The 12,924-nt window shown below is 43.3% G+C and overlaps 1 protein-coding gene across 1 annotated transcript in view; it reads right to left on the reverse strand.

Moving 5' to 3' along the window:
• Positions 1 to 3,377: 3,377 nt before the first annotated feature.
• Positions 3,378 to 12,924, reverse strand: part of COL5A2 (collagen type V alpha 2 chain) — a 206,292-nt gene continuing 196,745 nt past the window's right edge. Inside the window, exons 52-54 of the mRNA XM_082223037.1 lie at positions 10,617 to 10,804; positions 9,783 to 10,022; positions 3,378 to 6,718 (exon numbers count right to left, since the gene is read on the reverse strand). Coding sequence (XP_082079163.1) covers positions 6,572 to 6,718; positions 9,783 to 10,022; positions 10,617 to 10,804 — 575 coding nt within the window. The 3' untranslated portion in view covers positions 3,378 to 6,571. The remainder of the gene's footprint in view (positions 6,719 to 9,782; positions 10,023 to 10,616; positions 10,805 to 12,924) is intronic.

A 12,924-nucleotide genomic window follows, 5' to 3' on the forward strand; every position in this document is an offset into this window, starting at 1 on the left:
CAGAACGAATTAAATACTTAACCCGAGGTACCACTGTACTATAGTGGCTTGCCTGTTCTTTGCAATCCTGATTTCCAGAACAGGGAGAGGCAGGTTACTTGCAATACAAGAGGAAGCCAAAACATGGAACTTGCATTATGCTCATCCTCTGTCTAGAAAGATTTTCTCTTTCCCTTCACTAGGCACATTCAGCACAGCTGCACTAGACTTCAGAAGGGGCAGCTTTTTTTATAATTGGGCCTCCATCATTCGAACGTACCCCACACCACACATCAAAGGGATCCATTACTGAAGCACAACCATTTTAATCAAGGCATTGGATTCTGCAAAACAGAAAAAAGTACTCTCTCTGCCACCACATCAGTCTTGTTACACTGGGTACCAAGGTTTAGAAAGCACAGTCAGATTGAGGTATCATTACTGTTACAGCCTAAATCAGTATTTTAAAACTGTGGGGATGTCATGTGCCTCTTTTGGTGCTTTCCTGATCAGGCCTTATCTATGCCAGTCTGGAACCAGTATAGCAAAACACTATGAGAAAGATAATGCTGTGGGCCTTGGATGTGACAGTTGATTCACCACTTTGCTCCTCTTAGACCACAAAGGGACACGGGTGGTGCTGTGGTCTAAACCACTGAGCCTCTTGGGCTTGCATATCAGAAGGTCGGCAGTTTGAATCCCCATGACGGGGTGAGCTCCCATTGCTCAGTCCCAGCTCCTGCCAACCTTCAGTTCAAAAGCCCACCAATGCAAGCCAATAAATAGATACCGATGTGGCAGGAAGGTAAATGGAGTTTCCATGTGTTCTGGTTTCCGTCACGGTGTCTGTTGCGCCAGAAGCGGCTTAGTCATGCTGGCCACTTGACTCGGAAAACTGTCTGTGGACAGACACTGGCTCCCTCAGCCTGAAAGTGAGATGAGCGCCCCAACCCCATAGTCACCTTTGATTGGACTTAACCATCCAGGGGTCCTTTACCTTACCTTAGACCTCTCTTAGGATTGCTTTGTATATGTCTGGGCTCCCTGTCCATTTGTCATTTCATCGATCCTTGCATTTTCAGAAGCCTGTGGCTACTGAATCATGAATAGGAATTGAACCTAACATTTGACAAAGCAATGTTGGGTAAATACTACAGCAAGTCTTGAAGACTTCTCCCTGGTGGTTACAGAACTGAAAGCACAGACTCCAGATCATGTTAGGTCTAATGCTAGGAGTCTCAAAAACAGCCTCTTAAACCGTATAGCCTGTATCTTCTTTACACTGTTTTTTGGCTAGAATGCCCAGTGTGAACCTTCGGATATTTCAGATTATAGCATGTAATGGGCAGGACAATCCTAAGCTATTATCCACCATGCTGGAAGATGTTTGAATGAATCGGAAGTATCCCTCAACCAGTGGCGTAGCGTGGGTTGTCAGCACCCGGGGCAAGGCAAGTAATTTGCACCCCCTAACCCGTGGATTTGCGCCCCCTAACCAGTGGATTTGCACCCCCTAACCCTAACCCCCAGATGTTGCGCCCGGTGCAGCCGCCCCCCCCTGCACCCCCGCTACGCCACTGCCCTCAACAAAGGTTTACCAAGCTGCCAGCAGCAGAGAAGCCAACTCCTAGGAGCTGAGGTCCCTTCATCCTCTCCCCATGAAATATTTGAGGGTCCGCCTCAAAGTTAATGGGCATTGCCATTCAAATGGTCTTTGCACCACTGTACTCACCCAAATGGTGGGCATACACTACTGCCAGAGATGTCCCCACCAATGGTAGCCAGTGAGCCCCCTGAAACACAGGTGGGGCACTGAATCAGCGTATGATTAACGGGATCTTGTGCAGGCCCTGTTGCTCTCACAGTAGACTTGATCCTGGTCTCTTCACCACATCAGTCTGCAAGATGGTGCGCTGTACAGTCCCCCCCCCCCCGTACACACCTATCTTTCACTCTGGCTCTTATCGGTACAAGGGGTCTGGTGTCCCCCCTCCATCATGCCCTGAAATTGCCAGCCACAGGTTAGGACTGCAGCCTACAGTGGTACCTCAGGTTACATACGCTTCAGGTTACAGACTCCGCTAACCCAGAAATAGTGCTTCAGGTTAAGAACTTTGCTTCAGGATGAGAACAGAAATCGTGCTCCGGTGGCGCGGCGGCAGCAGGAGGCCCCATTAGCTAAAGTGGTGCTTCAGGTTAAGAACAGGTTCAGGTTAAGAACGGACCTCCAGAACAAATTAAGTACTTAACCTGAGGTACCACTGTATAAGCACAATTAAAGGTGAAATGCTACAACCACTGATTCAAGAAGTGCAGTTTGCTTTGACTCTTGCACTCTGTTGTGGATTTCCTCCTATAGAGGGTAGGGGTGGAAAAACCTGACAGTTTGGGGTTCTCATTTTTACAGCCTTCAATTTCAGTTCTCTTCATTTCTACATCCGTTAGAGAAATATTGAGATAGTTTTAAAAATCCTTGAAAAGATTCATCAACATTTTAGTGCAAATTTCCCCTAATAAACCTATTTTTGTATGCAATTTGGCCTAATATACACATTTTTGCAAAGCAATTTCCCACTTAATATAATACAATTTGGAATGTTATTTGCACCAATACATGCATCTCTATGCACAATTTACCCCAGTACATGCATTTTTGTATGCATTACCTGGCCAAAGAACTGCATTACAAAATTTGGAGAAATATGAACTCCAAATTACAAAATTTGGAGAAATATGAATTCCAAAGGCTTGCTGTATTTCGGTTCGCATATTGTTTTGTGACATGCAAGTTAGGAAGGGTCAGGGCTTTAGGGAGAATTCACAAGAACTCAGTTCCGGCACCTCTCAGGTGGCTGCCATTGCCATTGAGAAGTGTTCATGGCGAGTTCCAGCACCTCTTTTTCTAGAAAAATGGCACTGGGAAGGGTTGCCTTTAAATGTGAACCTAATTAAAAAAATTCCCCCTTCTCAAACTTCAGGAGATGTTCATGTGTCTTTCCTGATATATTCCATGTAATTTAAACTGACACACTGATTTTATCACAATATTTTATTCAGCAACAATTTTTAAAAATTGAATTTCCAGAGTTCCAAAGCCAGAGTTGTCAAATCCTGAGTTTCCAGATTTGCATTCAATGGCAATCATTCAGATTGCTTGCCTTTAGTTTTTAAGCACTGTCATAAACATATATAACTAAAAAAAAAATCCCCTTTATAATTTAATTTATAAAATACTTTGGGTGCTACATTAAAAAAAAAAAATCACAGGCAGCATAGTGCACGCTCACTTATCACACACACTTATTACACACACATACACAAATACAATACAATCCTGTTTTCTTCCACCAGAAATAGATATTGTGAGAAGGACTCTTATAGACAAAGGAAGCCACTACTCAACAAGAAACTTGTATTTAATTAAATGCTTTGCAAAGATACATGAATAAAGCTATGCGTATGGCTTTTCTTTCTTTTTGTGTGTGTTTATTTTCAAAAGAAACAAAACAAGAAACGAGAGAGCATAATTCTTCAAGAAAGGAACGGACCTCTGTATCCACATGCTCTGTGTAAAAAAGATATGCTGATGTACACAGCATTCTGTATATGGTATAACCATAAGGGAGAAAAATGCACAGAATAACATTTTCTCCCGGACACCAGAAAACTAATACTAAATTCTACCAAAAAAATAAGTTGATGGCAACAGTCTTTTATTTTCTCAGGATTTTACAGACACCATTTTAGCACCATTCCCTTTTTTAATTAAAAAAACAAAACCATTTTACTTTATTATATTATATTGCCCTGCCTTATATTTCCCTGCCTATATCCATTCTTGGAATTATAACAGAAGCATAGCACCTTGTTGTATCTAGAACAAACACTAGATTATTAAATGCATCCCAGTTTCTAGAGATGAGGTAGCTCATGCTAAGAAATGATGGACCATTTGCTTGCCCTGATTGATCAAGGCAGTTAAGTCAGAGTTTCCGGTGATGCATGACCAGTTGTTAAGCGAAAGTGTATCTCAGCAACAGTAATTTATATTAATACTTGGTTTTGGGGTTAATATACGGGAATACATGACAACACACATAACTGGGCAATACACTAGAGGCAGTAGGGAAATCCCGATGTCATGAAGTCATTCGGGAGTTTTGATATTGACCACAATGCAACAAAACTCTATCCACTGACTATAACTTAGAAGAGGTAATTTCCCATTGGGGATTGCTCATTAGACAGGCAACCAACCACCAATCACTGCCCCAATCCCAACCACTGATTTTGAATTGGAGACTTTGGGGGTAAAACATTACCAAACCGTCAACTTATTAACAGTAATTGGAATTATGCATTTAGCTAACTACATTAGGTAGCACGTGTTGTTCTTAATTTTGTAGAATTCGAGCCATAAGGAATGTGTACACCATCTACTTCAGCTCTCTTCACTGTGTCAGAGTACATAAACACACGATATGCATTATTCCCTATGATCCCAGAGGATAGCTTTCATCAGAGTGCTTGATGGTTCACAAATGGTGGCCAGGACTGAAAGGGATGTCTATACACACTTGCAAATGGTGGTACACAGCTTTGTGTTCCCGATTTTGCTGCAGCAGTTGACAAGTCACTGCGTAGCTTTACAGCAGCTTGTTTCTTTCGCAGTAGGAGCCGCTGCCTCGAAATCAGGAAGCAGAGTTTCAGCTGCATCCAGTGCTGATCTCTACTGCATGCATAACTCTTCTTTTGAATCGTATCTGATCAGGGGTCAAACAAAAGCAGAGAGAAGGCTGTTTCACAGATTCAAATTTTTCCAAAAGTTTGAAATGGCTTAGCTTAAGAACGTTGCCCACGAGCTCATGGAAACTTAAGTCCTTTGTTGCACTAAGGATAGACTCTGACATTAATTCCCCCTACTTACATCATGGAAGTGAGACAAAAATGCAAAAGAAGCGAGCCTTTGTAATATCATTGTGGTAAGAAAGCATCTGATGAACGGTTGGCAAGCTTCCAATGACCTTTGCCAATTGGATGCATCAGATTTGCATTTAAACATTTGGAAACTGCAGACTCTCACACCTTTTGCCTATTTTCTATGCTGTTTCAGAAGGGCATAAACTAAAGAGACAAGGAAATTAGCCCTGGCAAGATGCGCATGAACACTACTGGAAAGTTAATATCAGTTAAATAGACATTAACCTTGTCCCAAAACACTTCTAAATGTGTATTGAATACCTACTATGGTTGACTACTGAAATTGGGAGCAAAGCTGAAGCAATGATGTTCTGTTTGCAGAGAGTATACCACACCTTTACAATTCACGGTGCGATTCACTGGAGGAATTGGTGGCAACACTGTTAGTAAAATCTCTTGGCAATGTTTCATTGAGCTACCTTGATGTTCAAGAACATTCTACAGTGTGAAATTGCCCAAAGAATATTCTGAACATTCCAAGTTTCGTGACGAAAGTGAAATCTCAGATTGGCTGGGGGAATCTCTCACATGAGCTGGGGGGACAGGAGGAGCTATATGCTAAAGCAAAGGGACCCCAAACTGGAAAGCTAAGTGGGCCCCAGGAGATAGTGAATTTCCTTGAGTTACCAAACCCAGGTGCAGAATTGATAGTGGTGGTGGTGGGGGAGCTAAACAGCAAACAAGATGGACTGAAAACCAGGGAGTTGAGGAAATGAGTTGTGGTAAAGTCATGAAGTTGAATGACGGAAGTCCAAGGATAAAGTGGAACATGAGGAAACCTCACACAGGGCAAAGAGGACAGGAGTGGTTTTGTACTATTAGCAAGAAAGAAATGGAAAGGTAAGGGAGCTTTGGAGATGGTGGGCCCAGTGGCCTTAGGGGTCTCTGTGTCTGGAGCCTGAGGGGGCCTCTGTACCTTTAAGAGTTACATAGAAGGGATAATTTGACTTTTCTTCCTTGACCACAGCACTGTGACTTGGCTAATCTAAGGGATCAGTAAAGGCCAATAGGTGGTTCAGGACAGGGGTCAATTTCACATATTAATTTGAAGTAACTAACCAGTTATTGGTGTACTGGCGTCTTTAAAAAAAATATCAGTGTCATAATCTACAACGCCTCACTGGTGCAGTAGTGAGTTTTAACTTGGTGGACAATTGACCGTCTTACATATACCCATCTGTTTAGAGTACTTGCTTCATGTGAATTGCACCCATTTTAAACTGAGCAGAAACCCCATGTATAAATAATAATGACGGTGATGTTTTTCTTTTGTTTTTAATTAAGAAACATGTTAGCTATTTTTGCATCAAAGGGTGGTCATTTGTCCTTCTAAAGTCCTATTACTTCATTAAAAAAGTTGACTTGGGACAATTAAGACTGAAGGTGTGTAAGTCAGTAAAATAAATAACCTAAAGCAGGCCAGGGAATTAGAAAGAACTGTTATATACAATGCTGATTCCAATATCAGCCATTATTTCAAGAGTCTCAGGATTAACTTCACTCAGTCTAAATTCTTGTGTTTTGTTGCTGTTGTTTCCCAATGCTTGTGAATATGTATGTTCCCCCCCCCCTTTTATTTATTTATTGTTTTTTTCTTTCTTTCCTTTTTTTACTACACAAAACAAACTGGCCCAATCTCTATTCCAAACTCTTGGTCTGCACTTCCAATGTCCACTGGAGCAATGTCGACTATAGGTAAGCGTGCCACATTCTGTGTTTTGTATTCGAAGACGGTGCTGCCCACGTTCCCATTGCGTTTCTGCAAGAGAAGGAAAACAAGAGAGGAGGGAAATGACTTGAGGCTATTGGTCAGATCCTCTGCAAACCAAGAAGAAAACTAAGCCTACTTAGCCAATAAACATGTGTTATGCTGGGTGCAAGGGATGCGGGTGGCGCTGTGGGTTAAACCACAGAGCCTAGGACTTGCCGATCGGAAGGTTGGCGGTTCGAATCCCCGCAACGGGGTGAGCTCCCGTTCCTCGGTCCCTGCTCCTGCCAACCTAGCAGTTCGAAAGCACGTCAAAGTGCAAGTAGATAAGTAGGTACCACTCCGGCGGGAAGGTAAACGGTGTTTCCGTGCGCTGCTCTGGTTCGCCAGAAGCGGCTTAGTCATGCTGGCCACATGACCCAGAAGCTGTACACTGGCTCCTTCGGCCAATAAAGCGAGATGAGCACCGCAACCCCAGAGTCGGTCACGACTGGACCTAATGGTCAGGGGTCCCTTTACCTTTACCTATGCTGGGTGCAGTGAAGATTCAGGAAAGGAAGGGGGAAAAGAAAGCACTTCTTTGCACAGCGCATAGTTAAACTATGGACCTTGCTTTCACAGGAGACAGTGACAGCCATTAACTTGTCTGGCTTTAAAAAAGAATGGGACACATTCCCGGACAATATGGCTATCAATGGCTGCTAGCCATCTTGATCATGATCTGCCTCCACAGCTGAAGGCAGCAAAGCTTCTGAATACCAGTTGTTGGGAACCTTAGGAGGGGAGATTGTTTTTGTGCTTAGATTCTCCTTGAGGGTTTCACTGCAGGCATCTGCTTGGCCACTGTGGGAACAGGATACTGGACTAGATGAGCCTTTGGCCTGATCCAGCAAAGCTCTTCTTATCACCAGCTCCAGTGTGTTTCACATAGACGCACCCCCATAGCCCTCCTTAGTTATTACAATCACTACTTATCTGTAGTTCACAGTAGCTAAATCCGGCCTCCGACAACCGAGGTGGGCTGCAATCTGATACAGTGGTGCCTCGCAAGACGAAAAAAATCCGTTCTGTGATTCTCTTTGTCTAGCGGTTTTTTCGTCTTGCGAAGCAAGCCCATTGACGGATTAGCGGATTAGCGCTATTAGCGGCTTTTAGCGGCTTATCTGCTGATCAGATCAGCTGATAAGCGGCTTAGCGGCTTAGAAAAAGGGGGGGTAAGGGGGAAAAAACCAGCAGGAACTTGCAAGACATTGTCGTCTTGCGAAGCAAGCCCATAGGAAATTCGTTTTGCGAAGCACCTCCAAAACGGAAAATTCTTTCGTCTAGCGAGTTTTCCATCTTGCGAGGCATTCGTCTTGCGGGGCACCACTGTACACACGTCCCGAGCTTATAACTGAGAAGACGTGTCCCAAAAGGAGTGCCTGCTATTTAGCGTACACAAAAGCCTGGGCGATGATATGCTATGTTAAAGGACAGCCTGGTTTGTGCAGAAGAGCCGCTACAACACACTGGCAACAAAATAAGGACTGTAGAAAAAGAGGTGCCAGAAAGCCACTTCCGAACTGGAGAGGGGGTGGGGTTGCGGGCCCCCGCCCTCCCCACGCACGTGGGGGCTGACTCACAGCCCCCGCAAGAATGAGGGAATCCTCGGGCGCGTCATCTGCCCGATCAGCCAATCGGCTGGCCAGGGAGGCGTGGCCTGGGCTACTTCGGGCCGGTGCGCCCGATGATTTTCCTCTCTTCTCCGCTCCAGCTGCTCCGGTTTCCCACCCCGCCCACCCTTAGGTTTAGCTCTTTGAAATTTCTATGGACTTCGGTTGGTCGTAGGCATTGGTAGGGGTATTGTTATGCAAATGAGGGGGGAAGGAAGCGCCATCACCTTCCCCCAAAGCAAAGGGTAGTCCGGTAAAGGATTCTGGGGGGCGTTGCCCTGTCCAAAGCCTATGGAGGTGTGGGCCTAAGGCACCCCCCCCCTGAGCGGTGACCCTAGGGGAGCTCCTAGTTGATGTACATCAGCAGGACCCCCCCCCCACTGGTGGTTAACCCTTACCAGCCTTCATGCAATTAGGCTGAAGCCGGTTAGTTGATAGGACCAATGCCTAAGCCAATACCGCTCAATTCGTGCAATCAATAAAGTTGTGGCCTTTTAAGCCCATTAACCTTAATATACCGTGTCCTGTGTCTTTATTTTCCAAGGGGGGAGGGGGACTCGCCACACAATTCACCATGAGCGCCTCCCTTGTTCTCTTAGAATTGCAACAGCACCCACCTAAGGGGTGCCGGAACTGAGTTCCAGTGAGTTCCAGCTGGAAAACAGCCCTGATTATAGCTCAGTGACAGAGCACTTTCCCCAAAAAAGGTTTAATCCCTGGGGGATTAAATCCCTGGGGGAGAGGGAGACTATTTTCTGAAATTGCCGGTCAGTGTAAACGATACAGTCATATCTTGGTTTCGAACAGCTTAGTTCTCGGACGTTTTGGCTTCCAAACGCCACAAACCCGGAAGTGACTGCTCCGGTTTGCAAACTATTTTTGGAAGCTGATCGTCTGACGGGGCTTCCACGGCTTCCGATTGGCTGCAGGAACTTCCAGCAGCCAATCAGAAGCCACACTTTGGTTTCTGAATGTTTTGGAAGTCAACCGGACTTCCGGAACTGATCCCATTTGACTTCCGAGGTATAACTGTACTGAGCTAGATGAAGGAAAGGACTGACTTTGTATAAAGCTGCTCCCTGTGTTCCTATATTTAGCTGGCTCTTGGCAGGCAGATAAAATTGCCAGTTCATACCGTATATAGAAGCTGCTATGGGCCTTTGGTGTGTGTAGCATCATTGTGACTGTGCAAGGTATGTTGAGCTTTCCCTTCCACTCAACTGCCATCTGGCTGTGATGACCAATTAATTGCACAGGGCCTTCACTGTGACTGGAAATTACACAGTGCAACTGGTTGTGGTATCATTCCCCCCCCCCTGCATTGTAAATTCTGATTTCAAAACCCAATGCTGTGGGGATATTCTCTTGCTGAGAGAAGCTTGTAGTAAAATCCTGTTTTGCTTCATGTCTCATTATGAATGCCCAGTGCTGAAAATGCAAAACAAAGAAACCCGCCAACTTACGCTGCAGCTGTCTTGAAGGACAGTGTATCTAAAGCGGCTGTTTCCTTCAGCTTTAATCTCAAGGTCATTAGCTGCCTTCAGGACCACAGCTTTCTTCAGGTTCTTGGCTTGGTCATCCATGTACCCTATGCTGTTCTTGCAAAGGTAGGTGATATTCTGAGAAGCTTCTTTGGACAGCAAACGAAGGAAAGTCATTTGAGTGACAGCAGTGTTGGGTGACTCACTATCTCCGTAGACAAACTGCAGAGGTATGAAGAAGTGAAAACTCATTTACACAACTCTAGATAATATCTCCTCTTCTTCCCTAAATCCATGCAATTCAGTTGAAGTATAACTGAAACAGCTTGCTACACAGTATAAGGAATTTTAATTTAATATCTGAAAGACTGTCTCCTTCCTCCCCTCCTTCTTGGGTGCTGAAATTGGCAGAGGAGGACATCTTAGTAGTTCCACTGCTCTCAGAAGTTTGGGAAGGTGTGGTGGCCCAGGAGAAGACATTTATCCATGGTGGCCTCTAAGGTGAGGTGTGTTTTTATGCTGGCATTTGATTCTGCTTTGCTGCAATTTGTTACTCCTGTACATTACAAAATTGCTTTTGTCATTCTAATTCGCAAGCAAAACTGAGAGCTTTGGCTGCCAAATTGCCAATAATCAATCTAATACATAAAATAAATGATATATTAAAAACCAGACATATTAATAACTAAATGTGCTTATATTTTTCAACTCACCTAGATTTATAATACTACTTTCATTATGGATTACATTTCTAAAAACCTCCAAGAGACAACGATGAGGTGAATACCCCCCCCAAAAAAAAGTAACTTTAATTACCTGTGAACCTCTATTCATATCAAGTCCATACCATACGGGCTTTAGTTCAGATGATCTACTAGTCCACCACGTTTTACGTGGGATGCTAGCTGGATTGGCAGGTATACACGATTCTCCTGTTTCCAAATTGCAGAATACTTTGATAGCATCTTCCACACAACCCTGATTAGGATCAATCCAATATTCTCCTGCAAAGATCAAACAGGAAAGTTTAAAGCAAGACAAACCAGCAATTACTGGTCCAGGTAAGTTCCAGTGACTAGGTCATAATTATCGCACACAGGTTTCTTCCAGTAAAAGTATACAATGGAGTAAACCAGTTTTGTAAGGCAACAAGCAAACGCGTAGACGTCTGGAAGTAAACACCACTGAACAAAGTAGGACTTGTTTCCAAGTAAGTATGCATAGGACCATACTACAATTCTTCTGGTTCAATATCATCCATTCAAAAATGAGTCATGCAGTGGTAATGTAACAAATTAATATGGGGCATCTTTAGAGAAGGGGTGGAAAGAGAATTCAACAGTCAGCGGAAGGAAGGGAAAAAGCTCCATATACAAAAACCTGAGAACAATTGAACTAATCCTCAAACACTACATTCACGTTGCCAGCACTTCAATCTCGGGACAGGTTAAATTGGTGTTATATACCATGTTGCCGTTTTATTTTTATTTTTATTATTAATTGAATTTATATACTGCCCTATACCTGGAGGTCTCAGGGCAGTTCACATAAAAAGATCACAGTACAGTGGTACCTCAGGTTAAGAACTTAATTTGTTCTGGAGGTCCGTTCTTAACCTGAAACTGTTCTTAACCTGAGGTACCACTTTAGCTAATGGGGCCTCCCGCTGCTGCTGCGCGATTTCTGTTCTCATCCTGAGGTAAAGTTCTTAATCTGAGGTACTGTTTCTGGGTTAGCGGAGTCTGTAACCTGAAGCGTCTGTAACCTGAAGCGTCTGTAACCCAAAGCACCACTGTATATAAAATAAAAATAAAAGCAATAACCCAATAATAGCCCCCACCCAAAAAAAGAACCACATTTTCAAAGGGTATGGGATGTTGATCAGGTCAACCAAAGGCCTGGTTAAAAAGGAATGTTTTTGCCTGGCACCTAAAGGTGTACAGTGGTACCTCGAGTTATATACGCTTCAGGTTACATACACTTCAGGTTACAGACTCTGCTAACCCAGAAATAGTGCTTCAGGTTAAGAACTTTGCTTCAGGATGAGAACCTCCAGACCTTTTCAGGTGATATTTGAACACGGCTGCATAAAGTTTAATATTTATGGGCTTGGATCTCAATTTAGTCTCCCACAAACTCAAAAGTTCTTTCCACCCATGGAAGACTCTTGAATTTTGCAGCTCCTTCCACTGTTCCAGAGGCTGCCACAGTCCAAGGAAACAGGTTTTCATAGGGTTCGAAGGCTTACAGTGGGGAAGAAGAATTGGTGAGAGTCACCTCTCCCCATGGCAGATGAAGGTGATAGACTATATGGGACTGGCAGAGATGACCGGCAGAATCCGAGACCAGGGAAGAGAGACAGTGGAAGAAGACTGGAAGAAATTTAAGGACTATCTTAGGAAACATTGTAAAATTATTGAATGTTAGAATGACGTGGGTTTAGAAATTATGTGGTTTCTAGCTGTAATGATTAAGTAAAAAGAAAAGAAAGTCTAAAAATTTAAATGGATAATAAGGGAGAGGATTTGCTGAATTAATAATTGGAAATTGGAATACAGAAAGGGGAGGTATGAGGAAGTCGGGGAAGTAAGTTATAAGAAAATAAAGGATTGAAATTATACTTGTTTTTGTTTTTTTGTTTCTTTGTATTAATGTCTTGTTTGTTATTATATAATTTGTGAAACTTTAATAAAAATCTTTTATTAAAAAAAAGAGAGAGAGAGTCACCTCTCCCCTCCCATCTGGTAGTGGAAGGAAAGTCATGAGCCAGGTCATTTTATTATATTTATTCATTCTTATAAACTTATTCCACTCTGAAGACTCTAGGACAGAGCTTTCCAAACTGTGTGTTGTGACATGTTACTGTGTCGGCTGCAGTGTGTAGGTGTGTCACTGGAAAGGGGTTAGTTTACCTCCAGTTTGCCAGTAAAACGGAATTACTGTGTTGTGAAATGATGCATGTCTAAAAAGTATGTCACCAACATGAAAAGTTTGAAAAGCTCTGCTCTAGGAGGTTGCAAGAGATTTGGCTGAAATATTTGATAACTCCATCACGGTTAACCAGTTTTTCTTAATTTGTGTTGATAAGTTCAAGGGGAAATCGTTTTTCTTGGAAACTGTGTTA

Source organism: Podarcis vaucheri, assembly GCF_965113315.1.
Source record: "Podarcis vaucheri genome assembly, chromosome: 1".
In the NCBI taxonomy this organism is placed as follows: domain Eukaryota; kingdom Metazoa; phylum Chordata; class Lepidosauria; order Squamata; family Lacertidae; genus Podarcis; species Podarcis vaucheri.